Source organism: Musa acuminata, chromosome BXJ3-4 (assembly GCF_036884655.1).
Source record: "Musa acuminata AAA Group cultivar baxijiao chromosome BXJ3-4, Cavendish_Baxijiao_AAA, whole genome shotgun sequence".
NCBI classification, from domain to species: domain Eukaryota; kingdom Viridiplantae; phylum Streptophyta; class Magnoliopsida; order Zingiberales; family Musaceae; genus Musa; species Musa acuminata.
This window is the reverse complement of record NC_088352.1, coordinates 47,291,382-47,317,942: the sequence shown is the minus strand read 5'-3', so window position 1 is coordinate 47,317,942 and position 26,561 is coordinate 47,291,382. Positions and strand designations below refer to the sequence as shown.

Below are 26,561 nucleotides of genomic sequence, written 5' to 3'. Positions count from 1 at the left end.
AAAGGCCAACAAAGAGGTGGTGGCCCTTGACGTGGAGAATGCCAACCTTCAGCGGATCACTAAGAGGATGGTCAAGCAGCTCTGGGTGGAGGAAGAGAGGCGACCCAAGTACGAGGCCCTCCTTTTGATCTATTAAGTCAAAGTCTAGTTGTCCGAGTTGGAGAGATGAATCTGATCCAATTGAGACTCATTCTAGAGTTGTATCAGACTAGTTAGTGAGCTCAAAGAAGTCAATATATAGAATATGTACCTTAACATCCCTTTTATAGATGATTTAGGAACTATTACGTCGGAGATCGTCGAGTGTAAGAGGAGATCCTATAATGTTTTACGTAAGGGCATGGTATAATGTTGGCCACTCTAGAAGCTCATGTCATATGACTATATTTATCATAGGATCGAATGATCGAGCATTTAACTACATGCAATCTATTGAGGCCATGTGTCCCGGATCCGACGACCACTTGTCAATTAGGCACGACTAACAAGTGGCTATGATGGTCAACTACATTGGAACTTATGTGCATCCATCCTTTTCTATCAATTTTATATATTATTAAATAAATTCATAAGAGAAAAATATGTCTATTTAGGTTGAATCGATAGCTTTCACTTATTAATGAATTGTAATGGTATCAAATTGGATACATTAAGAGGTATAGGAGAAGGCTTCGAATGAATTATTGGAAAAGTGGTCCAGGGTGGATATTAATTTTAGCATGATTTGTATTTTTTTAATTTGAAATGCTATATTTATGGTAATAGAAGTGATAAGGACTTGCCACAATATGACATTTTTTATACCAATTATGCTTCACCACTCTGCCAACTTTGACTTATTGCCAAACGCCGCCGCCTCGATAACATCTTTTCCATGCTTTGCATGAGAAATCATACAAAAACTGAGCTATTTGGACGGAGTTTACGTAAGCGACTCTCTAACAAAGGAAGCTTTTTCTCTTTGCGTGCTTCTCATGTGGCAGATTTTTCTCTTGGAGAAATGTATTGATTCATATAAATCATCTTTTTTTTTAATCGAAAATACTAAGTTGGATGATTTTTTGATTAGTTTATCTAGTCATTTAAGTGAGATTTTATCGATTAAATACAAATTATTATTATTAGGTCTAATATCGATTGATTGAGAAAATTAAGACAAATTAAGCAAGTAGACTGTGTATAACTTTGAATCAGTCAACACCTTAAATCATCTTCAATTATTTTCACTAGCTTTACTTCCACACTAAATCACAAAAGATTATTACATAATCTATCAGAATCAGGGTAGGCTGATAGTTTATTTCTATTTTTTAAGATTTACTAGTATTATTATCATTATCATTATTATTATTCCTATTAAGTTTAAGACATTAGATGTGATATAATATTTAGATTTATTTTCTTAACACTCTTCATCATGTGTGGATGATGGACTGATCCAAACCTAATTCATGAAATAGCAGAAACTGGAAAAGAAGATGAACAGGCAACCCTGAATAAAAATCAGAAACAGATACATAGTAGTTGAAATTAGACATTGAGTGCAAGCTACATCCACAAACACAGGTTTTTCTTAGGCTGTAACATCAAATGCAAGAGCAATTCACAGAGACAAGAAGCAATAGCAATACATTATATGTGTGGAGATTATAGGGAGCACATCCATTATGGAACCCAGTTCAGCATCAAGTTATTCTCCCCGGCTTCAGGAGGAGCAAACTGTTGATACCTGTAGTAGGTGTTTGATGTGTTTGGAGGTAGGAGGAAGGAGGTTGATTAGTAATGTTGCTCATGCACCCTAAATCTGCATCAAACCGAGAGGAGGAAGAAGTCTACCCGATGTGAAGCGTGGGTCCGTCATCTGTGCCATGGAAGTGTGATGGTTGTAGATGAAAGGGGTTGCTGCTTACAGCTGCGTTATCAGGACACCATGAACCTTGAAGGGCTCTCAAGGCGGCACCTTCTGCCTCAAGCTGTTAACACAGGATAATGATGATGATGTGTTTATATGTTGGGATCACTGGCATTGGCTCGGAAGAATACCTGGTCTTTAAGCTGCTTGTTTATCTCTCCAAGATGTCTCTCCTGCAGCACAAAAAATAATGAGACTTCACACCATGACCATTGTTGTTTATGCTATTACTCGTAATGATTTGGTCTGGTGCAAGAAGATTGAGTTGAATTCTAATATTATACACTGAACAATTAGGATAAGATGAAGGAAAACTGCTTGCCGAGCTGAAGCAGATGGTTGGCATAAGGACACACCAAAGGATGTGAATGAATAAACGAATGAATATAATGATGATTACTGAAAAGGAAAATTGACGAAAAGTTTCGAGCCTCAGATATAAAGAACTATAAGATAGGATACACTACTTGAGAATCAATCCAAGTGAACTGCATGGATTTGTTTGGTTTAGAGATTATTGTCTGTCTAAGTTTGTACTGTTTTCTCCATTTCTCTTGTGACAAATCCAACTTTAATTAAGTGGACATCTTTGTTTTACTATTACATGAAATCTAATTAAGCTAAGATGGTGATCTGTGACCCCTAATTAGCACTACATCAAGATGGATGTTGTTGTAGTTTGCTTTTATTTCATCTTTTCTATGGGCAACTTTTCACCTCATTATAATTCTCTATGTAAAATCTGAAAATAAATCTGGGATGTTGCATCCCACATCTGAGATAATAATGCTTTCTTTTAACACTTAGATAATGGCTCAGAAAATAAATGATAAGTGATGACACTTTGTGCATAGCAAACATGATATTACACCCTTCATCATAGATTTTGGGAGTTATTGATATCAACATTCTCAAAGACCAATGCATACTAAACAAGTTCCTTAAGAAAGAGAGAGAGAGAGAGAGAGAGAGAGAGAGAGAGGGAGGCAGGTGTTGAAGTATGATGGACATTCAAAGATCAGCACTTAATTAAAGTACATAACTATATTCTTTATATCATATAGTTTTGACATGAGATATTGCTGATTGTTAGAGAATTGAATTGTAGCACTATTTGTAGATAGCAAAAGCACAAGGCAAAGACGAAGAAAAAGAACGTTTGATGGATGAAAGAAATGTTTAATGGGTTGAGTAGTGTTGCTTACTTTCTTCCGAAGTTCTTCCATCTTGTCCATCATTAACTGAGTCTGCACTTAAAGAGTAATCAAATAAGCATGCATTTTAACTATCTAAGAATAGTACAAATCCAAAACGAAGATAAAACCCGGAGGGATAAAGAAGCACTTTGTATGGCACCACTATCTTCTCTCTCTCTCTCTCTCAAGAAGAAACTATTTGTAGAGCTACTTTCTGATGCTTCTTTCATCAAAATAGCCAGAAATCTCAACTATGGCCAACTCAAACACTAAAGAGAACAAGAAAGAAGATAATTGAAATGACCAGAATCATTTTGAATCCGAGAAAGAAAAGTCTAGTATATATACATGAGAATAGATTTGATCTTTGCAACTGTTTTAAGTGTTTGTATTCATGCAGAACATCACTAGATCGGAATCAAGATAGAGATCTGGTGAAGTCTGAGTCTTAACATCACCTTTCTTTGCCTGGCCTGTGACAGTGCAGACTCGAGTTGTCTCTCCAATTGCTGCAGTTCTTTCACACTCAGTGGACCGAGGTCCTCACCCAGCAAGTGCCTTCACATGACATGTAATTACCATCTCGAGCATGGCATGTTAAGGAGACACAGACAATAAATGATTGATTATGAAGGTTCTTTCTAGCTGAAAACAGAGGAAATTGTGCAGATGTCCTAAGACTGCTAACATTATCGAGAAGAAGAATAACCTCTGGGAACGTTGGAGAGACTCAAACTTGACCTTCAACTTGGACATTTCTTGGTACCAGCTCTGCAATGTGATACAATTACAAGATAAACTTCACAAGTCAAAGATCATTTCTCAAGAGACTTACAGATACTAGAATGAACTTGCGACTGTGACATAATAAGAGTGAACACAACATTTGAATTGTGATCGACTGATACGCTAAATAGCTCTCTAAATACGAGGAGATCTATAGGGTAGTAACTTAGTTGACACATTTGAGGAATATACTAATTTTCCTCACAAACAACTCAAATATGTATGAGATCACAGTCTTGAGGTGTTCAAGTGACTGTATCGCAAGAGTATGACATGTTGAGGGTCATGCAAGATTAGACATCTCGTTACAAGGAGAAAAGGATGTTGACTAAACAAGCAACAGCTCCACATCCATAGCCATAGCTATAATTTTTTCTAGTGTAATCATTATGTTTGGATGGAATTCCAGCTGCAAAAGATTAAGGTTTTATTAGATGTCATAATAAAGATGCTTCCTTTTTCTTCCTTAGCAATGGTGATAAAAATGTTGTTCATATATATTAAGGAAAAATTAGTCTTAGCATCCTACACGGTGAATACGATGAGCATAATCAGCGTTTCATGAATACGAATATGATACCGTATTTATGGGAATTTACAAACAACAGACATCTGACAGATTCAAGGAAAAAAAATCAAATAGTTAAATTAGAATCCAGTGGTATTCTTAGAAAATTTCTGTGTGATTCGAGTTTGATAACTGATCCACTTGCTTTTTCCATGTTAGATCAAGATACTATTAATATGAAAAATGAGAATGCCATGAACAATGGTAGATCGAGGAAGAAGAAAAGAACATATAACTTCTGCCTCATGAACCCAATTTTTCTCATGATCATTCTTTAAATCTTAGTCTGACTATCAGCCCTAATTTTGTTATAATCTAAAATTGATGTAGTGAAATCGAAAACGCGGAAAGAACACAAACCTGTGCCTCCCCATTAGCAACATTAGGATCTTGGGGTGCATAACAACAACGTTGATATCGCTCCAAGGTTTTGCTTGTTCTACAAGATAGAATTAGAGTGATCCATTCATTTCTTCTCAACATTCATACAAAGAAAGCAATGCATTTTTATTGATGAAATACAACCCAAATGTACATAGAATAGTGTACTAATGTAATATGCAAGTGTCGAGTATATTTAAGAATGTTTTGAATTGGTAAGCTAGAAGATAACAAAAGAAAATTATTCTAGAATGTTTGAAGCCCAACAAAATTAGCTGCACTATGACTACTCTGGTAATTGCTTCAATCTTCTTCCGATTGATTTTGACCATATATACATATCTTTATGCAGTAGGAATGTGGTTATGTTTGAAAAGACATGTGATACTAAACAAAGGCAGAGAATTATCTTTAGCAATCATTTCTTCATGTTTGGATTTCTGATTTGCTTTGAACTTCTTGATGATAGTATTACTAGTATAAATAAGGTAAATTTTGTTCCATTTAAGATAATATTCTCAGCTATCAGTTTCATTGTATCCCTTCTTTAATGAAAAATCAAATGTTGCTGTTGAAGCTATCATATTATTCTTTGCTGTTAGAAGAGTAATAGTGTAATGATAGCGATTTCCATCATTGCAATGGATAGTAATATCTTTAGAATCATGAATAGTAATAGTAATACGTATAGTAATCTTCCAGTGCCATTCATAGGTGAGATCAGTTTGGTTCTATCACATCATTCATTGTTGGAATTGTGAAGTTCGACATCACCAATAGTCAGTATCTTATCTGTCACAGTATCAAAACAGATGATATGGAAAAGTCATTGCAACAACAATATTTATAGCTTAGTGGAATTTCCAGTGAGACCAAAGATCTGGTAAAGAAAATGGATGATATACACCATCTCTAGTTGGGCAGATCACTGGATCTTACCCTCTCTCTCTCTCCTTAAAAATTGGAAGGTTTCTTCTTTTGAGATCTTAGCTTGCATGAATGCAAAATCATGCATCCAAGATGCACAATAATCTGCAATAAAAATGCTTTAATCCCTTCTATTCATCTTTCTTTTTTGCGGAGAAAAGAGGTATGTCAGACACTATACATGGTTCGTGACAAGGGAGAGAGAAAACCAGATTTTCCAAGAAAGTGAAGAGATTTGTGAGATCAAAATCCATAACTCTACATGTGAACAAATTAAGATTCGCCACCAAGCATGTCTGGCAAAGACAGATCCGTAGAGAGGAAAAACCAGCAGGCTTAAATGGTCAGAAAGTCGACAGAAAAAGATAGAAAGAGCCAGTTCTTTCTCCTGTGATCTTGTTTTGGAGCTCATCTTTGTCATGATCTACAGGAGTAGCTTTAGGTTTAGGGTTTCCAGAGATCCATGATCTCCACGACGAGTAACCATAAATGATGCCATAAACAACAGGAACGAAGGGCTAAAGAGATTCATCATGGCAAAAGACATGAAGCAGGAAATGAGGGGCACTGCTTTGTTATCTTCCTCCTCCTCCTCCTTAGCATAGAAATGGCAAAGCATCTAATGAGGTAGAAAAGCTTAACGCAGCACAGATCCAGCGTAGATCTCTATATGACTCTATACATACGAACATGTAAATATGCTTGTGGGTTTACCCAGCGCTGCCGAACTCATAGAGCTTGCCGCGGCTGGAGAAGATTATGAGCGCCACCTCGGCGTCGCAGAGGACGGAGAGCTCGTAAGCCTTCTTGAGCAGCCCATTCCTCCGCTTGGAGAAGGTCACCTGCCGGTTGATCTTGTTCTCGATCCTCTTCAGCTCCACCCGTCCCCTCCCCATCTCCTTCCCCTACTACCACCTGCTTCTCTCTCTCTCTCTCTCTCTCTCTCTCTCTCTCTCTCTCTCTCTCTCTCTCTGGTTTCTGTTGCCGTGGGCGTGGCGGAGAGAATCTGATAATGGTGAAGGAATTCTGTGGATGACAGGGAAAGGGCACAAGCACTGTTGCCTATCGCTTTCTCTCTTTTACTTTTCCTTCTGATCTAAGTACATGACATGAGCTCTTGTCTTCTCAGATAAACTTACAGTGCTAGGCATCGTTACCATTGTTATTACTACCTTAAGCTCTTTCTCTGTGTTTTACTTTGGATCTGGAGATGTTTAGAGTGAGAAAGAGATCAGAAAGTCTTGGTTATTCTACTGATCTTGTCCTCCGGAAGACGAGGGAATAAAGGAGCCGGGGATGCTGCTGCGTGTCGTGTGATACAATCGCCACACTAGCTTGTCAAAATAGCCGCTCATACATTGTGTAGGTTGTGGCGCCAACCTTAACGCCGTCGTCACTCTTGTCCTCGCATGAGCTAAGATTACCCCCACCTTACGATCTAACGACATCATCTTTGTCCGAATCATGATGTTGTAAGATTCACACAGATCTATCAGCTATCTGCCTCCGAAATGTGAAGCATTTACCGTTCCACTGTCCACCGTCGAGCGAGCTGCTGCTACGAGTAGTCTCCTGGCACCGCGCCACCTACGAGCTTGGGGTTGCAGCATCCTATCCTGCTTTGTTCATTCCTCATGACAAACCTTGCCTTTCCTTTGCTTCCCTTTTAGCATGTCCTCTCCACTATGGAATTTCCCATATCCAAGAAAGATGGATTCATAGGGGGTAAGGTTGGGGGAATGTGTGGGTCTTCAATTCCCAACTACCAAAGGTGCAAGGTAGAGGAGATAAAGATCTCAGAGCTTAGAGTGGCTTACTGGGTGTGAGGGCGACCTCTCTCTCTCTCTCTCTCTCTCTCTCTCTCTCTCTCTCATGTATGTATGGTAAGGTCACTTTCTATCTTTTCTCTCCCCCACTTTGCTACCTTGGCCTCTCTAAAATATCTCCATAGGCAAGCAAACATCTGAAGATGTTTAACATGGTGTGCAGTAGAAGAAAGAGCTCGAGAGCATTGTAGCTGCCCGATGTGCATCACTACAAACTGGTTGCTAACATAGCCCTTTGCTTGGCTCAGCCATGAGCCTGTCACCAGAGATCGCTCTTTGGTACTGGAGAGAGCCTTTGGATGACGATAAGCCGAGAGATGCCAAGTCTGATCATCACGCTATGTTTAGCTCTGACTCTCTGCAGTTGATCAGTTGGCAGCTTCGGCCAATTTTATTGGACTATCTCCAATCCGCTGACAAAATCTATGTGAAATAATAATGGATCATCATAGAATTTATTTTGAATCTTCGACTGTGTATCGAAACATAAATTCTCAATGAATATTTATATGACAGTCGATTGAATAATGCAGGAATATATTTTATGTTTATATATAAGTATGGTAAGTAGGATTTGCAGGGTTGGTGACATCGAAAAGCATTTATAGGTTCTTAAGGAATTGAGAAAGCTGGAAGATTATATGGGATCTGAAAGTTCTTCCTATAATCAAAATATTCCTTATGTAGACCAATATTGTGTTTGTCAAGAAGGACTAACTCTAACATCAATATGTCTTTCATCTGTCTATTAAGGTTAAAATTTTATATATTGAGCAAGTAAATAAAAATAATATTATCTATTAAGGTTAATTAATAAATACTTGTTTGTCAAAATTATTGAGCATTGGTCCTCGTGGTTTCTGCATTCTCATTGGTTCTACGTTGAAATTATCGTGGGACCCGGGTATGTTGACGACTGGGAAACCGCTTAAATGTGTTCTGTCAATCGATCGAGATAGTTGATCTGGAATCAAGAAGCACCCGCTCGCTATGGTACGCCTCCCGAGCACAAGCATGCAACCTGCGCAGCGTCGAAGAAAGAAAAGCCCCAATTTGTCGTCTTCCTCGGGTTCAAACCCGAGAGGGAAGGAGAGAGATCGAGCCATGTACCGCCAAGCCCTGCGCGTCCTGACGCGACCTCTCGGCAGCCGCCGCTCCGCCGTGGGACGGCCCTTGTCCACCGGCCTCCCGGCGGCGCCGTCGGAGACGCGGCGTTCCTGGATGCCTGGCGGAAGGTGGCGGCCCCCAACATCGACCCGACCAAGACCCCGCTCGCTTTCATGAAGCCCCGCCCTCCCACGCCTTCCTCCGTCCCCTCCAAGCTCACCGTCAACTTCGTCCTCCCCTGCCGATTCGAGATCTCCAACAAGGAGGTTTGCTTGCTCCTCCGCTCTCCCGCTGATCCATCTAAATCTTGTCTAGGGTTTTGTTCCTCCGTTTGGATGATGCTGCGCCTGGCCTTGGGTTATCTGATCTGTATATTTTTCGGACATTAATTCTTCTCCAAAAAGAGGATTTTTAGTTGAATCGATGAAATTTCTGGAAGTGCTTATGCATTATAATTGCGGAATGCCATCATATGCCCTCGTTTTGGTTGCTGGGTATTGACATACAAAAGATAGTTTGAGAATAGATGAGTAGAAAGGTCTATTATTTATATAATTGATAGAAATATTTTTTTATTAGTATTATGGCATACTTGATACAAAACAAACAACAATTTTGTTTTAAATTCAATTAAATTGCTGGTTCTTTCTACAACATATTTAGTTTTACATAGGCTTTTATACTGCTTTGATTCATTTTCTTGGTGAGCCTTTTGTCGTGCATGATTTCTTCGATTACCAAGCTGAACAATCTGTTAGTAATCATTTGAAACATAGTCTGAGGAAGGATATAAAAGAAGAGATATTCTCTAAGTATTAATTAAAATGCCTATGTAGGAAATGGATCTGGCAATGCCATCTCACTTTTAGGCTAATACCGACCTTAAAAGGCTTCTTTAACCTATCCAATTCATGAAGTTCAGAATGTACATAATCTGACACAGCCACATTACTTGGCACATCAGCAATGAGATGAACATCACCAATGTTTTTCCAAATTTGTACAAGTCGTGGTGACATTACAAAAAATTCAAGGCCAATATACTGCTTGAATGTCCAAGCAGCCTTGTAGTTTATCTATTTGATCTCATGTATGTCTGTCAGGTTTAAGAAATCTGTATCATATCTATCAGTTCACAAGTGTCTTAATGAAATATATTTTTCTAGGCTTACCAATTGACCACTAGCTTTATTCCCATATCCTTCCCCCCCCCCTTTTTTTTTTGCATTTACTTTCAGGTTGATATGGTCATTGTACCAGCAACTACAGGGCAACCGGGTGTTTTCCCTGGACATGTTGCCACCATTGCAGAGGCTCAAGCCAGGGGTTCTTCCTGTACACGAAGGGAATGAAGTTACCAAGTCTTTGTTAGCAGTGGTTTTGCATTCACACAAGCTAACTCAGTTACGGATATAGTTGCTGTTGAGGCTGTTCCTGTTGACCATATTGATCCAAACCTGGTCCAGAAGGGACTTGCTGATTACACCCAGAAGCTAAACTCAGCCACAACGGATTTGGAAAAGGCTGAAGGGCAGATTGGCATTGATGTTCATGGTGCACTGGATGCAGCACTATCTGGCTGAGTGATGGTATTTATCCTTGTGATTTTACCCTCTTGAATTCATATATAGAACAAGAAAATTGACCAACTTGCTATGTGAAAGAAAAGAGGAAAATGTATAATAAATCTTTGGTTCAGTTGAACATGCATTTCAATACTGTTACCATACAACTCTGGATGTTTAATTTTTTTGCTTTTTGATTTGGTAAACTCTCATCATTTATTGCAGCTTTTGTTATAACCATGTAGTGTATTTGTTGGATTGGTTTTAATTTGGTAAACTCTCATAATTTTCTGCAGCTTGTGTTATAACCTTGTAGTGTATTTGTTTGATTGGCCTACTAACATACTTTCTTTCCTACCTGTCTCAATGGCATGAATGTGAAATGATTTACATGACTTTGATGGTTTATGAATTGTTATTGTGTGGAATACCTGTTGCCATGCTGATGTATGAGTTTTCTTCAGTCAATATTTTAATGAGTCACGTCTGAGCTCCGATTTCTGCTTCATTGGCATGTATCAATCATGCTACATTTAAAATAGATTAGACTTGGGAATTTATGTTGTAAACCAACCATACTTAGTCTTTGTGGCAGCTTGAAGCAAAGACTACATGGTCTCAGCTTCAAAATGCAAGTGGTGTTGTAAATCATAAGGCTTTAACAAGGTTTTTGCATTGTTTTCTGAATCCAATTCTTAAGTCAGAATGCGAAAATGATTCTTGTCTTCACTGGAACATAGGAAAAGAGGTGACTTTGTATTTTCTTATATAAATCTAACATAGAGTCAGTCACCTCAAAAGAGTCAGGCACAAGTACCTGATTGGAGTGAGACAATTCATGTTCCCAGCAGCATTTCTTGGGTACTGGAATCTCTTCTGCTCCCTGACATGTGTTGTTTCAATCCTGTAGACATATGAGATCAGAGAGATGAGTTTAAGGTGGATGCCTCAGTCCTTCTCTTACATTAAACTGTGCAGAATATCTATCTACCTCATTGAGAATAATATGATAAATTTTTGCATGCAATGAATCAGTCCTTGGAAACCAAAATATTCTGATTTTATTCAGATTCAAATGGTCCAACCCTTCTTATTTTATCTTGTAATCAGTTCCTTTACATTATATCCTCCTCTGTTTCATGTGTTTCAATTTTTGTGCCAGTCTTACTTGAATTAAGCCAATAATTCTTGAAAATGATAGAATTAAGTCAGATATCCTGCATCTTATAGGCTGCTGAGAAAAAAAGAATATTTCTGAAACAAGGCATACTTCAGTTGATAAAGTTGGCAACTGAAGCACTTCTAAATCACTGCAATTCAACTGCAATATTACCCTATTCAATCATTTATTGACTATGGAATTTTGAATCAGGTGATAGCTTTAGCTGAATATCTCATTCTGCCACCATCTCATGATCATCAAAATTATGTGACAATGTTACAGACCACAGCTTTCTTGTTGCTTCATTTCCCCTTCACTTTTCACCTACTTTTTCCTTTGCTCAGGTACTTCAGCAGAGAGGTCATCACATTCCAATACTGACACATTCAGTGGCCAGCATCCATCTCCTATTCCTCTCACCATGCTCTTCAGGGGCTCAAGTACTCAGGAACCATGTGACAGCTTCAATTCCCAAAATATTTCCAATTTCTTGATTGACAGAGATGCTGATAAGCCCCACCCCACCTTCTCTATCTTCAATCACGGTCTGAGGAAGAAGAAGATGCCTATCAGATCTCATCAAAATGGGAAGCATGTTCTCCTAAGAAAAAAAAAAAAGAGTTTGGTTATTTAACTATTATAGACTTGAAATTAATGTTCACGAGTTAGATTCTCAATCTTATATCCTATGGATATTTTATGTTTTTCACCGTAGATAATTAATATAACTTCTATCATATGTATCCAATACATGAGACACCCGTCAATCAATACGGGTATAGAAATGATCAATACACATAGTTTTATCTTTAAATATTTATGAAGATTGTTTGATGCACATAAATTTTTGTCATCTCAAAGTTGATTCATAATACTTGGGACATATCATATCATGACCAAACAAACACATTCCATATATTACTATTTTTCTCTATACATGCTAGGACAGATTAGACAGAAATTAGACTATGAAATGTGTCCATTCTTACTCCTTTCTCTCCTCTCCTTTTGAATACCTAACAACTCAATGAGCATCTCTCAAGTATTGCCAACTCCTTTGCTTATCCTATGTGAGAACCATTGAGTGCACCAGAGTATTATATCCTCTTTGGCTGCACTGGTAGCTACTCCATGATGAGATGAATTAGATGCTGATGGATGTGGCCATGACAACCACCTCCTCTGAAGTCATTTTGTCCTACCAGTGTCCCCATGTTGAAAGATAGATTCAAATCTGATCCTATGTGCCACCTCATACTGATTCTCAATTCATTTTCTTCCATCTCACGTAATAATATATTCTTGCATTGCAACCTTTTTAGGTCAGTCAGAATTCTCTACAAAGAAAGCAAACAAAAAAAGTTCTCTCCCTCTCTCTCTCTCTCTCTCTCTCTCTCTCTCTCTCTCTCTTTTTGCTTTTCTGATTTCTTCCCTTATCGGGACTCAAAAGATAAGAGATACATCAGCAAAACATGTATCAATATACCTAAACTAATCGAGAGAGAGAGAAGAAGTTAATATGAGATAGTGGGTGTTTAACCTCCAGTTCTTGATCTTGTAAGGCTGAGAGAAGGAAACGAATAGGCCAAGAAACAAAGAACCAGACATGGAAATCTAAGCAGCATCAACACCACCCACATGCATACAAACCCAACAAAAAAGCAATATTGCCTAGAAATTCTCAACGCAAAATGAGACCCTGCAGCCGAGCAAAGTGGATCCACTCAAACCCAAACACACAGAGATCAATGGTTATCTGCAGCTGCGGCACCACTCACCCTCTCATCTTTCCCCGCTGGTGCCTCCATTTGTGTGCACTTGTGCCTCCAGGCGGGTGAGGTGAAGAGCGAGAGCAGAGCGGCTGCAGTAGCCGAGAAGCCTTCGCACCGCGAGCCTTTGCAGCATTTACTTCCACCGTTTCTTCTGCCTTTACTGCCTCTCTCTCTCTCTCTCTCTCTCTCTCTCTCTCTGTTCCGTGATGGCAACTCAAGCCCAACGCCGCTGCAGATTTCTGCTCCCGAGTAGGTAATTCCTCATTCGATCAAGTTCCACTCTTGGTCATGTTGGTTTCGGATTGGTTTCTTCGTGAAGGTCGAATCTTGATGAGTTTCTTGGGTGAATTTTGATTCTTGATTGACGCAGAAGCCAGGGGAAAGGGAAAGAGATGGACTTCCCCCAAGCTGCGGCTGGTGTCCTCGACTCGGCTCCCGCGTTGTTCGCCAATGGAGGTGAGAAAGAGTTGCCTCCTTTTTGGTGTTTCTTGAGCGGTATGTGTTGGATTCTTTTTCCCGTTCGTCGCCTGAGGTGAGATGGGTTTCGTGTAACAGCGGCGCCGTATCCGAGGAAGAGAGGAAGAGATGCCATCGGCGTCCCGGTGGCGGCGGTGGCACAGCAGCAGAGCCACCCTGCTAACCTCTTCTCACTGCATGGCGCGCTTCCGCCTCCGACGCTCCTGAGCCTCGCCCAGCTCCAAAGCCGCCCGCCTCCCATCGTCTCCACCGGCCTCCACCTCTCCTTCGAAGAACAACACCAACAGCAGAACCAGAAGCAGTCCGACCCCCTTTCCTCTTCTTCTTCCTGCTCTATCCTCCCTTCTTCCCTTCTCCCCGAAGAAATCGCCCCCTATATCAACCAAGAGAAGGACGAAATCGGAAAGGTCCTTTACGCGCAGGTAGCGTCCCGTCTTTCCCTCCCTGTCGATCGCTCCGTCTCCTTTGCTTCTTCCGACGAACAAAATATTAGCTGAATAAAAATTGGATCTTTCTTTCTCCATGGCAGGGAGAACAACTGCGGCAAGCCTTCGCGGAGAAGTGGCGGAGGCACTACCGTTCTTTATTAGGAGTGGCAAAGGAGTGGGCGGCGGCGCGGCTACGGGAGAAGGAGGCGGACGTGGAGCTGGGGATGCGGCGGAGCGCCGAGCTGGAGGACCGCCTCACCCGCCTGCGAACCGAGTCGATGGCGTGGCAATCCAAGGCCATAGCGAACCAGGCGACGGCAGCTGCCCTCCACGCCCGGCTCCAACAGGCCGCCGCAGCACCGACTCCGGCGAAGGGAGGCGAGTCAGCCGAGGATGCGGAGTCGGCCTTCGTCGACGCTGACCGAGTCGAGCTGGAGCGTGCGGGGTGCCGCGTGTGCCGGGGGCGGCCGGCCTCGGTGGTGCTCCTCCCCTGTCGCCACCTCTGCCTCTGCGACGCCTGCGACGACGATGGCGGAGGCAGCGGAGGAGGAGGTGCGGCCGCGTCGTGCCCGGTTTGCCGCTGTGTCATAACCGCAAGCGTCCGAGTCTTCCTCGCTTGAAACATCCCCCGATCTCAGCCGTCCAACATTTCCATCGGAGAGGAACTTAATGCAAATAAATAAGAGAACTCAAAAAATAACAAAGAAAAAAAAAAAAGCCGATGCCATCCATCATCGCCGTTCGTTTCGCTTCTTCCTCTTATTGCGGGTGCCCCTCTGCCGTCTGATTATGATCACATGGCCACGGAGTCTTCTGAGAAAGCCCAAGCATTCACCATACGACCCGCCATATAATTATGTGCTTAGCCATCGCTTCATCATGTGTTTCATGATCACATAAAATGTTCATTTCATGTGGTGTCCAAAGTGGGCTGTGATGTATGTATGTTTCATGATTCTTATAGCCCAAAAAATAAAATAAAAATTCTACATCTCTTGATATATATATATATATATATATATATGAAGTATTTTTTTTCTCATTTTTCATAATCGTCGTGTGAGAAGACTATCTAAGTGCTTTATTTATAGGAAAAAGATTAACTTGGCTTAATCGCCAAACTTCGAAGCCCAAAGGTATACGGACTTTGGATTCGAAGGAATCCAAAGAACACAATGCAGGCCGTCCCATGATGGCACAACATCGGATTGGGTTCCACCATGTTCGAACACGCGTCCCTTCGCACGCCTTACGAGGGAATCATTGAGACCACCGAGATGTCGAGTCGCTCCATCATCACATCAAATCAAGAGAGGGATCATTTGAATACACTCGAAAGAAAACAAGAAGTTGAGTTCCACGAGGAGACACCTCACAAATACTTTGAGAGGCGCCGCTTTGTGTCCGCAACATCACACAGTTCGGCTGTGTTGAAAGGATTTTGGCATGAAGTTGATGAACCAATGAAGAAGCTTAATTTTAAATGCAGATAATTTTAAATCCGAGTCTCTATATGTTCAACTTCCCGGATCAAAATACTAGTAATTTTCAAGCTCTTAGGACTTAGGAAGACATCTTCCATATGAACAATCCATAAGCCCCACCCTGCCTATAATTTCTACTCAGTTGTCTGCGCTTTGAGCTTTTTCTTGTCGGTCTAACGTTCCATGTAACTAAAATTCTTGTTCTAAGATTATCTTCGGTAATATAGAGAACTACCATCCGTCATTTCTTCAAGAAAGAAAAACTAGGAAGTTCCATCAAATCAAAACCCAACAATCCAAGAAAAGCAATTCGTGGAAACCACCCTAAACTAGAAGCAATTCGTGGACAAGGTTTAATGCAAATTGCTGTAGCCTCTCGAGGGTTCGAGAAAGTATAATGATTTCAGGACAAATCTATCTGTGACAAAAACACAATGATATTATGCCATATAGATGAACAATGAATTAACCTACTTGATTAATCAAGACAGAATTGTAACATCAGCCACTAAATGGAACTGAAATTTTCTACTGCTTAATTAGCCAACACAAAATTTGAGAATTCGGCATGGACATGCCGACAAAAATGATAGCCGATAGAAGAAAGATTGAAAAAACGTAACACTTATTGGAACCTACAAAAAAACATTAGCTTCCCTCCACCTTATTTAAATAAACCCTAGAATTAAATTTCGGCCACAGGAAATACCGATCCAATCTTATTTTTTCCCAGCCTATAGCACTTTATGTTGACAGAATATGGACCTAGACAAACATGATTATCTTCTTCACCCACAAAGAAACATAGAGTATACAGTGCAATTTCAAATTCTGGGCTCACTCCAATTAAAGTACTTGAGACAGATTTCAGAACACCATTCCATTCAAACTGAATAGTTAGCAGCTGAGTTTCAGAGTCTGGCTGCAAGTTCAATAACACTTAATTACTATAAAAACAACACACAGAAGCAATGCAAACAGTAAACAAACTGCGACACAATAAAGATTACGGTGAATCACAATTATGTTTCATAGTAAGAAATAGATGAAAAATCAACAACATTCACGAAAGGTTTCTAGTGTACTTACGCTCTCTCCTCGCTTCTTTGGGAATATATAGCCTTGGTAGTCTACTCTCTCTTTCCATTCTTCTAGATAGAACTGCAAAAGAGAAGTTACAGATGATAAAATATATACTAGATAACAGGAATCAACAGATACGACATCATCAGGTCATCATGATAAATAAGCACTTGCTTTAAGGTAGCATGGAACTTTGTAATTCTTCCCAAAATAGGCACTTTGTACAGTAACATGGTCAGTTCATGTTGAACAAGCTGTACAGCAAAACAAAGCATGGTCAAATCATGCCAGAACAGTCACAGAAGCAAGTTTGCCATAAATATCCTGTTAAACCAATAAATTGCTTTCATGACAAACTCTGTGTCTAATAACTAGATAAACGAAAAGTAGACAATGCCCTTGGATGATCTTATCTTTTTAGGCTAGACTGGGATCCTTTATTTTTATGATTAGTCTGAAAAGCTATTGTGTTATTTCTGCAGCAAGCTCAGTCAAATGGTGACTGATTAACATAAAATGAATAACTCAGCAACTTGCCTGAATCCAGTTATGGAAACCAGAAACCTCATATTTTTCACGCCCTTTAATTTCTCCAACAAATACATGTTCAAAAGCTGAAGAACAACTGGAATGACCACCTCGACCATATAGATTAAACCATAGATCTGACATCATTCTCTTGAAGTCTTCATAATCATTGGATATTATGTCCTTGGCAACTAAATAGTGGTAAAGATACTTAATTGGTGCCGTCCTGCTTATTTCCTCGATAAATGCAGCTTGTTCATGTTTCTCCTCAGAAGTTATGACTTCTTTACACCCCACATTTGGGTTGTAATTGTCCAGAAGAGAGCAAAAACGAGAGTATGTAGGCCGCATAAATATGTCTTTGCTTATCCAGGAAAACAAGCTTTTTGATGCCATATCTCCTTTTTGATAAACCTTCTTCCCTTGACCACAGTCAATATCATAGTCCTTGCCAGGCACCAATCGATTAAGATCAAGTTCCCATAACCTGATGCAGGCTTTTGACAAATTGTCAAGCTCCTCTCTGATCGGTTCTAAACCCATACCATTATTAGCTTCATTGATGTATTCCTGCTCATTAGGCGGCCGCTTATACACACCCCAGAATTTCATTACTGCCTGCAGTTAAAATGACAATGGCATATGATTTATCAAAATTATTTGAACATCAGCAATTTGCTTCAATCAGAATAAGCATCCAAAAGCAAAAAAAAAAAAAAAAAAACCAAAGATAACCTGATTAGCATCTTTTGGTTAATCAAGTAGAACAACTTGTTGTTTCATAGTCAAATCATGATAGTTTGTTTGGACAATTGGTGGTCACAATACAGAAGCATTATTTACCCTTTTGTCTATCTTTTTATGTTATGTCAATTCCTGTGCCTTTAAAGAACCTTTAAATAAAGAGTGATTTATAGTTGATAGAGAAATAAAATGCAGGTAGCCACAAATGTAATTCAGTTTCACTCAAATTAAAAGATCATAGATCAAAATATTACCCGCAACTTAGTCCGAGCAAGGCCGAGCCGAACCATAATAGAATAATAAACAGGGAAATAAAGATACTTGGTGTATAATACAGACATTTTACCAGCAACCAAGGAATTAAAAAGCAAATATTCAATTGTCAAAAAATGTTCCCATTTTTCCTTGAAAAGACCAAACCTTGTGTGGCCTTCTGGGTGCAGTCTGCTGATGCTTCTTGTTCTTGACGCCAACGACCATCCATTCTCCATCATCCCGCATTTCACTCTCCTCCTACACAAGTAGCCACAACACACAAATCAATCATTGTAAATCCCACTCATCACTCTTACTTAGCAGTTGTCTTGTGTCATTGTGTAGTAATCATGTTTTCAAGAAGTTGAAACGGAATCCAACAATAAGGAAGCCCAATTAAATTACTTAGATGATTTCTTTTTGGTAGGTTCTTGAAAAATCTTTTGTTACAATGTTAAGGGTATTTGATCGGAAGATTCAACAGGATTACAACTTTTGCCATCCATGTTATCTTCCTCTTCCCGGAAGATTAGGAGGTCCAATCCACAGTTTGCAATAAAGTCTCGTATTCCGTTTTCTATCTTGAGATTCTACCAAAAACGCCAACTTTGCACAGCAATCATACAGACAAAACACAGGGATTGAGAAAACAACTCACCTTTCTAGCGACCCTTTGGTTTCGACCGTTACCACAATCGCTCTCTGGGACCCGCTCATGTTCCTCCTCATGCCCCGAGGAAACCACCTGCCGCACACACATCCAGCAATCACCATTCCGAATCACGAAACAGAAACAACAACGAAAGAGGAGAAAAAGAAGACGTGTAAAACGAGATGCGACCTCCGCCCAGGTGGATCTGGATCGCTCCTCGGCAGGAGAGGACTGTATTCTAGCGGCAGCGGCGGCGTCTTCGTCTTCCTCACCGGCGACGGCGTCTAGGGCTGCGTTCATCAAACCCTTGACGAGTCCTTCCATCTGCAGGCCTCCCTCCGATTCTCGCTTCCCCTCTGCTCCTTTCTTCTCCGTTATGATCGGTGGACGAAAACGGTAGGGAGTTATACCGGCGAATAGAAAATTGGTTTATTTCGACTTAAAAGAAATAAGAAATTATACTCTTCATTAAATATATATTAAATTGCGTGGGTATGCAAACTGGCGGTTTATATTAAAATATTTAAGTTGGAGCTGTAATTAACTAACAATTCTTTCATTATTATTTTTTCTATCCGATACATAGTAATTAGAGCCGTATATATATATATATATATATATATATATATGTATATATATATATATGTATATATATATGTATATATATATATATATATGTATGTATATATATGTATATATATGTATGTATATGTATGTATACATACATATACATACATATATATACATATATATACATATATATACATATATATATATACATATATATACATATATATATATATATATAGAGTGATGGATGTAGCTTACAAGCAACAGGAAGCAGGTGGGATGCAGAGAGAGATTTGCTCAACTTCTTCCGGATACTATGAATTGCCAAAATATTTCCTGTGGAGACTAAGCATTGATTAATTTCCATCCCAGATCATACCCTTTTTGTTAATTCATTAATTATTACTGTTAATCTTATTTATAATGAAATGCATATTTGTCTCGGCATGTGTCATACCTGATCACGTAGTTTGTATGTGCTTTTTATATTGTAGTAAATGAAGTCAAATCCAAATTGATACTAATTAACCTGATCATGCATTGACGAGAATTAAAATTAAATCCCATATTAATTGGAACCCTTAATGTAAAATGCCAATTAATATGGAAAAAATCTAAAGCTAGCATTCACACCGCAAGACCCAAACATTATGGTGGAGGATGTGAAGAAAACTAATGCTATGATCTGGTTGCCAAACAAGCCTGGCCTCTACAGTGTCTCCATCTTCCAACAAGAACATGTTCCTTTTTATACAACATTATATATCAAATCTAAGAGGAAAACGCAAAGAGTGGAATTTTAATTAGGACGCCATCACCTAAATCTATGCTTCTATCCCCTTATGATGATATGTAGCATAAAGGATTCGATAATTACAACCGAAGGAAACCATCAACATTTCCAAGGATGAGACCTAATTATACCTCCCAAAGTATGAGAACAGATTCTGACCAAATTATACATCCCAAAAAAAAATGAGAAACAGATTAGGTAACTACGTTTCCACATCGAAAGCATTTTTGAAGATCTACCTTAGGCAAATGTCTATAAAAGCAAAGGAAATTGTTGCAGGCTAGAATTTAAGCTTGCATCACACTACTATATAACAATCAATTGCACAAGTACAGCCTTCAAGTGAGATTGCTCCAAGGAAAAAAAAAACATCTATACCCACAGAGATATATGCTATTGATATTATTATCAGTGTCTGGTATCATGGAAGTGATCCATCTACATATTTAAGCTTGCATTTATTGGCGAAGAGATAAATGGTCAAAAAAAAAAAAAGGTAATGCAAAGGTGACTAACCTGGCAGATTGTAGCATGGAAGTTAATAATCAACCATAAAAAGTTACAGTTCCTCAGTAATTCAAAGATTACGATAAAACAACATGAACAATGGGACAGCCCATTATAGATATTTTCTAAACAATTAGGATATGGTAACACTTGCTGCATTCTGAAAATCTTCCAAACACAATGGAATTCTATTCATCTGGCGGCTCAACTCCATTGTCATGGTTTGTGAAGTTTAAAGCCAAATACCCTAGGAACATACCGTTGCGATGGCTTTTGTGGCTTGAGGTGCCCATAAGTCATGAGAAACAGGTGAGGAAATGTTGTGCCAAAGTAGGCTCCGTCAATATCTAAGCATCGTCAAGTGAATTTAAACAGATTATATCATTAAGGACAAAAACACACACAATAACTGCTGTAGCAGCACCTATATACACCGGACTAGCGCTGTTGCAGAATTATATCTCATGCATGTTTATACTAGATAGTATTTTGGAATAATAGTGTTCAACGATGAGGACCAAAAATAAATAATGTAACTGTTGAAATTGCAGATAAGCATGGCTCATATTAGCATAACAGCTTATCAGAATGCACCCACTATTTTAAGGATTTTCCCAAAATCTGACTATGAGAAAAATTTGCTAGTGGGAAAAAGGATACTGCCTTGGTACTTCGATCTTGGATAGTATATATCTTCACATTTGGGACAATATATTTTCACAGTACTTGATCGAGGAATGTCTGATTGCCCAACAGGAAGACAGGGCTGACCACAACAGTAAACTCGAGGACACCTTCCAAAATCATAGTTCTTGAACTTCTCAAGCTACGGAGTTGTCACTAACAAATGTTATTGATGACCAACACGTTAATAAATAAAACAGAGGACAAACATATGATTTTACCATTGCTGCCATTCCTTTACTGGTTAATATATATCGAACATGAATCAAACCATAAAGCATCTCTGCTGCTGATTCAACCAACTCATTTTGTTCCTCGGTGAACATGTCCCCTGCCCAGATGACAAATACATTGATATTTCCTGACTTCAATTTGTGATAAAAGAAACATAATAAAGTATTCAGGTAATCAGCCAGTAAAGGTAGCAGCGAAAAACATCTAAAGAAATATCAAGGTATAAATTGCAAGGCATTCAATCTAAATAGAAAGGTATGAAATTTTCACTCATGTAAATTACTTTTGGCACCTCTTGTTTACAGTTTTTTTTTTTCATGCAACACATTTTTTTCTGTGTGTTGGAGGAGAACTTGTCAGGGGAGAAGAGAAGATATCAGCATTGGAGGAGAGATGCTCATTCGAAATGCCATCTATGACAAACCAACTGGCAATTAATTAACAAAGCACACCATTCCTTAGTCTATCTAGTTTCAATTTCACAATGAAAAGTGAAAATGCATTCTTTCTTCTCTTGCATATATCTGTCTAGTAAGGGACTGGAAAGAGTTTGTGGTGCAAAATTTCATAAACTAATGCAAAAGACAATCCAACAAATTAATGTTCAACAATAGTGAAGTTACCAAAGAAGCATAAACAGTGCAAAATAAAGATTTGATCGCCACATACATATACCATAATTTATCAAAATGGTTCAAAATGTTATCCTACTAATTAAAAAAAAAATCAAGCATGTAAAATGGAGAAACATGGATTATCAATGTTCAACATTTATTTTTCAGTGCTTGATCAATCCAAAGCTTAAATAATATCAATTAGGTTCCAATAGAGGCCAACAAGGCAAATTTAAATGTTTATTATATTATTTTATGACAATTAATTAAGATATATTACCCAATAAGGATTTCATGTGACACATACAATCATATAAAGCAAACATAGAAGTAATGCCAAATTTCTTAATCATGTGGTTAATCATTTTACCCAGCAGATTTCAAGAACATGAAACTTTGATGCCATTTATAATCAAGTGAGCATTTGTTTTAGCTAAGATTTTAGCGCACATCCATCAGCCACACAAATAAAATAATTGAAGAAAGCAATGACAAGTTGCAAAATAACTTGATCCTAACAGGAAGTCCTTTAAAAGATACGGTCCACCTCTCATGGTTTCCAAATTGGCCATTCTAGCAGTGTATTCACTACTTGGCCCCTCCAGGTCACAAACTTGATCAACCCCATCAAATGCAACACTTGTCAAAGCTCCCTTAAAAAAAGAATTACAGCTAATAAGACGTACATCTACCAAAAAAGAGAGATTGGGTAGATCCTCTTACTAGAAAAAAGAAACATTATAAAAAATCTGTAAAGAATACAGAAGTACCTACACTAAATTTCGAAAAATAAGAAAAGGAAAAGAAAACATCTAAAAACAAATGTTCAATATTTTATTTAAACATAATGCAGGTTAAATGTTAGAAACTACAAAAGATGCCAATGATTACTTTCAAAGAATATTACTGGTAATGTTTTTCCAAGTTCTTTAACTGAGTTATATCGAGTTTCTTGCCTTTAATATTTCCATTATGTGTTGCTGCCCCTCCATAGTTTAATATCTATAGTGCTCTTTCATGGCTTCATCACCTCTCAAATTCCCAAGAGCTACCTCAACTAGAATTTCAATGTCATGCTAACTGTCATTGGCTTGTAAAACCCTTATGTTTTAGCTCTTAAATTGCAGCCTCAATAATTGCACCCTGTTAGAGACATTTCGGTCATAGTACAAGTTATTGCTGCAACAACCATTTTGACAGTAACATTACATAGCCACAAGTTTCACAAATCGGAAAAAGAAGCTTTTGCATTCACTTCCTAAAAAATCTGAAAAGCAATTTAGTCGCAATGCTACTTGCATATATTTGCCCTATCTGTCATGTTTCTTACTAGAACTTTTTGATAGCATGGGTATCTTACGAAATGCATAGTTCATTTCATTCTATGGATGTTTCTCCATCAAGGGCTTATCACCCTTCTCTGAATTGCAACTAGTTTTATATAAAATAGAAACAACTACAACAGCAAAAGTAAAGATAGTTGCTGTCTTTAAAAGAAAGAAATCACTGGTGCAAGCACACCTGTTCATAAAACAATGGTGCTCTTTGCAAAAAATAAAGAAACATCACAATATAAAAAGATAATGTTTTTAGACATAATGAAAACATTGTCAGCAAACATACTATTGCATAATTTTGGAAAAAAGAAATAAAAAACCTAGTAAAGCCAGCTTTAGAATGTTTATTGCTTCTTTGCTAGTTGGGGCTTTATGTTAAAAAAGACATGTCAACAACCAAGAATTCAAAATCAGAGAAAGCAATATTTATACTTCGGCTAAAGGCACGAAATTTCCTTCCTAAACTTTTTTCTAAAATGCTATGCTAAAACTCCAAAAGTAAAGGAACTATGATATGATTTCTTAACAAACCAAACAAAATACAAAAAGAAACTTGGCATTAAACCTGGCTGACAATGCTCAAGATTGAGGGAAATTATTGCCAACCTAAATATTGTAATCACCTCAACATAGCTATCAAACGAATGACAAATTATTAGGATCCAAAAGCTTGGGATCATCAATAATGCATAATCATTTGTGACAGGAGTGAAACAAAATGGTGCACTGTTAGGCAAGTCTGTATGAGTAAAAGGCAATCAAGCTTACCATGAGAAGACTCTATATCCAAGATCAGATCTAGAGCATAATCATAATATGGAACTTGACTGCTTAGCCCACATAGGTTGAAATCATCTTGTATGTACTCATCATCAACTTCGCAGAAAAACTCATTCCCTCTTAGATTACAGAACCAAGAAATCCAAGATGTGTCTTCCATGTCAGAACCACTAACATCCGACTCTTCACTATCTGTTTCTGATTCCTCTGTGGCACCAGATATAGCAAAAGTTGAAACACTTATCAGCAACACTATGGCAAAATTCATACAAGAATATTAACAATGAGTATTATAGAGAAAAAGAAGAAGAAGCTGAAAACCTAGAATTCTTCAAAATTAACTAGATATATAAACAAAAACCAGTACATATTATAAAAAAAAGGAGCTTTACATACAATATTTGGATATTACAATATAAGTTTTTGTGTATATTCACATACAATAAAACAATCATCATAATCAAATGCGAGCTAATTAAGTCTCTTAGAGAAGTCTAAAGGAATGATGCAGATATCCAAGAAAATGAATGCTTGCTGTTTCTAAAAATTAATGTTGCATGTGTCACTAACTCTAGTTCGGAATGTACAAGGAAATAATAAAAAACTACAATAAAATCTTAGCTCATTAGCTGTGGTATGCATGAGGATAAAGCATGTATTGATCTCAGAGGTGCAAAGACGGTCGGATAACAAACTTAAATCAGGAATTTTGGATCCTGGAATACGATATTAGCTCAATTATTCTAAGTAAGTTTCTACTTCTGCGTCACTTGTTCATGGAGTAAAACCATGAGCAGACTTCTTAGGAAAGTCTACTCAATGTATTAATAGTTAATCGTCTCCTTTCATCAAGAATGGATGACTAGATTATGTTTCACCTGATATATATGCCGCAATTTACTTTAGTTCCAAACAGAAACATATGCAGTTGAATCACAAACCTAAATAGATATTGAGAATATAAAAAAATTAATCAAGCATGAACACATCTCCAAAACCATTTTCAAAATGGAAAGAACAAAATAAAACAAAGATTGTAACGACATTTTACCATCTGAGCACTTGCTTTTCAACAAGGACCGGGGCTCCGGCTGCTTTCCGGAAGACGTCGATGGCACCAACATCCTATCCTTCTCCTTGCTGTTCAAACCCCTCGAAGCGGACGGAGGGGACTTCTCCAGATGCTTGTCGAGGACATCGTTGATCCGCTTCCGATCCACAGCTCCAATCTCCGCCTTCGACCCGCTCCCTCCCCTCTCCCTATACATATCTCTCTCCTCCCCAATTCACTCGACCCTCTCCCCTCAAACCCACCTCGAAACTGATTCACCGCACCATTTCGCAAAGAAAAAAACGTAGACCCTGAAATCCAGAAGAATCGCCAAATCTGACGCCAAGAACCCTCGATTTCAAAAAGAACGGCAAAGTATTTGACGCAGGAACATGCAATTTCAAGAAAGGAAGGAAAGAAACCACTGTTCCCTGTTCCTCTCCAAGGAGAGAGAGAGAGAGAGAGAGAGAGAGAGAGGGGTAAAAAGAAAATTATATGGAGATATTGGTGATTAGGATTCGCGAACACGAGTGATAGCATCTCGGCCGTTCGTTTGAGAGAGAACAGCAGAAGAGATACTTACGTGGAAACGTTCGTAGTTAAGATTCGGAAACGCGATTGATTGCATCTTGGCCGCTCGCTTGAGTGGAGGGTAGAAAATTAATTAGAGGCAACGTTGGCGGTTAGGTTCGTGCACTCGATTGATTGCATCTGGACCGTTCGCTGGGTTGGCCTATATATATATATATATACGAACGATTCTTTGGGGATAGGATCATGTTTATTTAAGTCTCGTAGGATCTCCTCCCTTACACGATTAGTAAATAATAAATTCCACGTACAGATTAAAGTGGGTGTATAGAGATTAATTTGGATCCTAATGATCAACAAATTTGAATGGAATTCCATAAATCCACCCTTGAAATTTTTGAATAGTATATTAGCTTTTACTTTTTGATATATCATTAATATGCATGTAAATACTAAGATCCTTTCACATGTAATCATTTCCTTAATATTCATTCAGAAAATTCCAAGTTATCCAACTCTAGTAATAATTGATATTGCCTTATTATTTTAATAATATTAAAAACACAATAATTTTTCTTAAAAAAATAAATATCAGGTAAGAGTTCCC

General features: G+C 38.4%; 4 protein-coding genes and 1 pseudogene across 6 annotated transcripts; 2 read left to right on the top strand and 3 right to left on the bottom strand.

Annotated features, from left to right (window-relative positions):
* Positions 1–1,493: 1,493 nt before the first annotated feature.
* LOC135636153 (agamous-like MADS-box protein MADS3) lies at positions 1,494–6,729 on the bottom strand. Its single transcript, XM_065147754.1, has 8 exons — positions 6,485–6,729; positions 4,823–4,901; positions 3,818–3,879; positions 3,567–3,666; positions 3,118–3,159; positions 2,044–2,085; positions 1,837–1,973; positions 1,494–1,729 (listed from the first exon to the last, which is right to left on the bottom strand). The coding sequence occupies exons 1-8, from the start codon at positions 6,664–6,666 to the stop codon at positions 1,666–1,668; spliced, it is 708 nt and encodes a 235-aa protein (XP_065003826.1). The 5' UTR covers positions 6,667–6,729; the 3' UTR covers positions 1,494–1,665.
* A 1,971-nt stretch (positions 6,730–8,700) lies between these two features.
* On the top strand, positions 8,701–10,286 carry LOC135636152 (ATP synthase subunit delta', mitochondrial-like; annotated as a pseudogene).
* A 2,653-nt stretch (positions 10,287–12,939) lies between these two features.
* Positions 12,940–15,098, top strand: LOC135581302 (BOI-related E3 ubiquitin-protein ligase 1-like). 3 transcript variants are annotated; one of them, XM_009399284.3, is made up of 4 exons: positions 12,940–13,455; positions 13,573–13,658; positions 13,758–14,101; positions 14,209–15,098. In XM_009399284.3, exons 1-4 carry the CDS (start codon positions 13,409–13,411, stop codon positions 14,725–14,727), a joined length of 996 nt encoding a protein of 331 aa, XP_009397559.2. In that variant the 5' UTR covers positions 12,940–13,408; the 3' UTR covers positions 14,728–15,098. The 3 variants fall into 3 exon arrangements, with proteins under 3 accessions (XP_009397559.2, XP_018680039.2, XP_065001628.1); XM_018824494.2 differs by having other exon boundaries at positions 12,948–13,455; positions 13,576–13,658; XM_065145556.1 differs by having other exon boundaries at positions 12,950–13,451.
* Positions 15,099–16,100: 1,002 nt separating this feature from the next.
* LOC135634897 (uncharacterized) lies at positions 16,101–19,267 on the bottom strand. Its single transcript, XM_065145616.1, has 6 exons — positions 19,043–19,267; positions 18,860–18,946; positions 18,367–18,459; positions 17,212–17,820; positions 16,681–16,752; positions 16,101–16,513 (listed from the first exon to the last, which is right to left on the bottom strand). The coding sequence occupies exons 1-6, from the start codon at positions 19,175–19,177 to the stop codon at positions 16,277–16,279; spliced, it is 1,233 nt and encodes a 410-aa protein (XP_065001688.1). The 5' UTR covers positions 19,178–19,267; the 3' UTR covers positions 16,101–16,276.
* Positions 19,268–20,740: 1,473 nt separating this feature from the next.
* Positions 20,741–25,896, bottom strand: LOC135635125 (putative casein kinase II subunit beta-4). Its single transcript, XM_065145997.1, has 5 exons — positions 25,424–25,896; positions 24,361–24,579; positions 21,629–21,738; positions 21,384–21,549; positions 20,741–21,070 (listed from the first exon to the last, which is right to left on the bottom strand). The coding sequence occupies exons 1-5, from the start codon at positions 25,638–25,640 to the stop codon at positions 20,940–20,942; spliced, it is 843 nt and encodes a 280-aa protein (XP_065002069.1). The 5' UTR covers positions 25,641–25,896; the 3' UTR covers positions 20,741–20,939.
* Positions 25,897–26,561: the final 665 nt, after the last annotated feature.

Excerpts from the sequence above, each read along its gene's own strand:
- LOC135636153 (XM_065147754.1), bottom strand. The coding sequence starts at position 6,666 with ATGGGGAGGGGACGGGTGGAGCTGAAGAGGATCGAGAACAAGATCAAC. Across the intron at positions 3,667-3,817 it reads TCTCTCCAACGTTCCCAGAG|GCACTTGCTGGGTGAGGACC; the intron begins GTTATTCTTCTT and ends TGTCATGTGAAG. Across the intron at positions 3,160-3,566 it reads CACAGGCCAGGCAAAGAAAG|ACTCAGTTAATGATGGACAA; the intron begins GTGATGTTAAGA and ends CTTTAAGTGCAG.
- LOC135581302 (XM_009399284.3), top strand. The coding sequence starts at position 13,409 with ATGGCAACTCAAGCCCAACGCCGCTGCAGATTTCTGCTCCCGAGTAG. Across the intron at positions 13,456-13,572 it reads AGATTTCTGCTCCCGAGTAG|AAGCCAGGGGAAAGGGAAAG; the intron begins GTAATTCCTCAT and ends TGATTGACGCAG. Across the intron at positions 13,659-13,757 it reads CGCGTTGTTCGCCAATGGAG|CGGCGCCGTATCCGAGGAAG; the intron begins GTGAGAAAGAGT and ends TTCGTGTAACAG.
- LOC135634897 (XM_065145616.1), bottom strand. The coding sequence starts at position 19,177 with ATGGAAGGACTCGTCAAGGGTTTGATGAACGCAGCCCTAGACGCCGTC. Across the intron at positions 18,947-19,042 it reads CCAGATCCACCTGGGCGGAG|GTGGTTTCCTCGGGGCATGA; the intron begins GTCGCATCTCGT and ends TGTGTGCGGCAG. Across the intron at positions 18,460-18,859 it reads ACCAAAGGGTCGCTAGAAAG|GAGGAGAGTGAAATGCGGGA; the intron begins GTGAGTTGTTTT and ends CTACTTGTGTAG.
- LOC135635125 (XM_065145997.1), bottom strand. The coding sequence starts at position 25,640 with ATGTATAGGGAGAGGGGAGGGAGCGGGTCGAAGGCGGAGATTGGAGCT. Across the intron at positions 21,739-24,360 it reads GGATATAGAGTCTTCTCATG|GGGACATGTTCACCGAGGAA; the intron begins GTAAGCTTGATT and ends TCATCTGGGCAG. Across the intron at positions 21,550-21,628 it reads GTAAAGGAATGGCAGCAATG|CTTGAGAAGTTCAAGAACTA; the intron begins GTAAAATCATAT and ends ACAACTCCGTAG.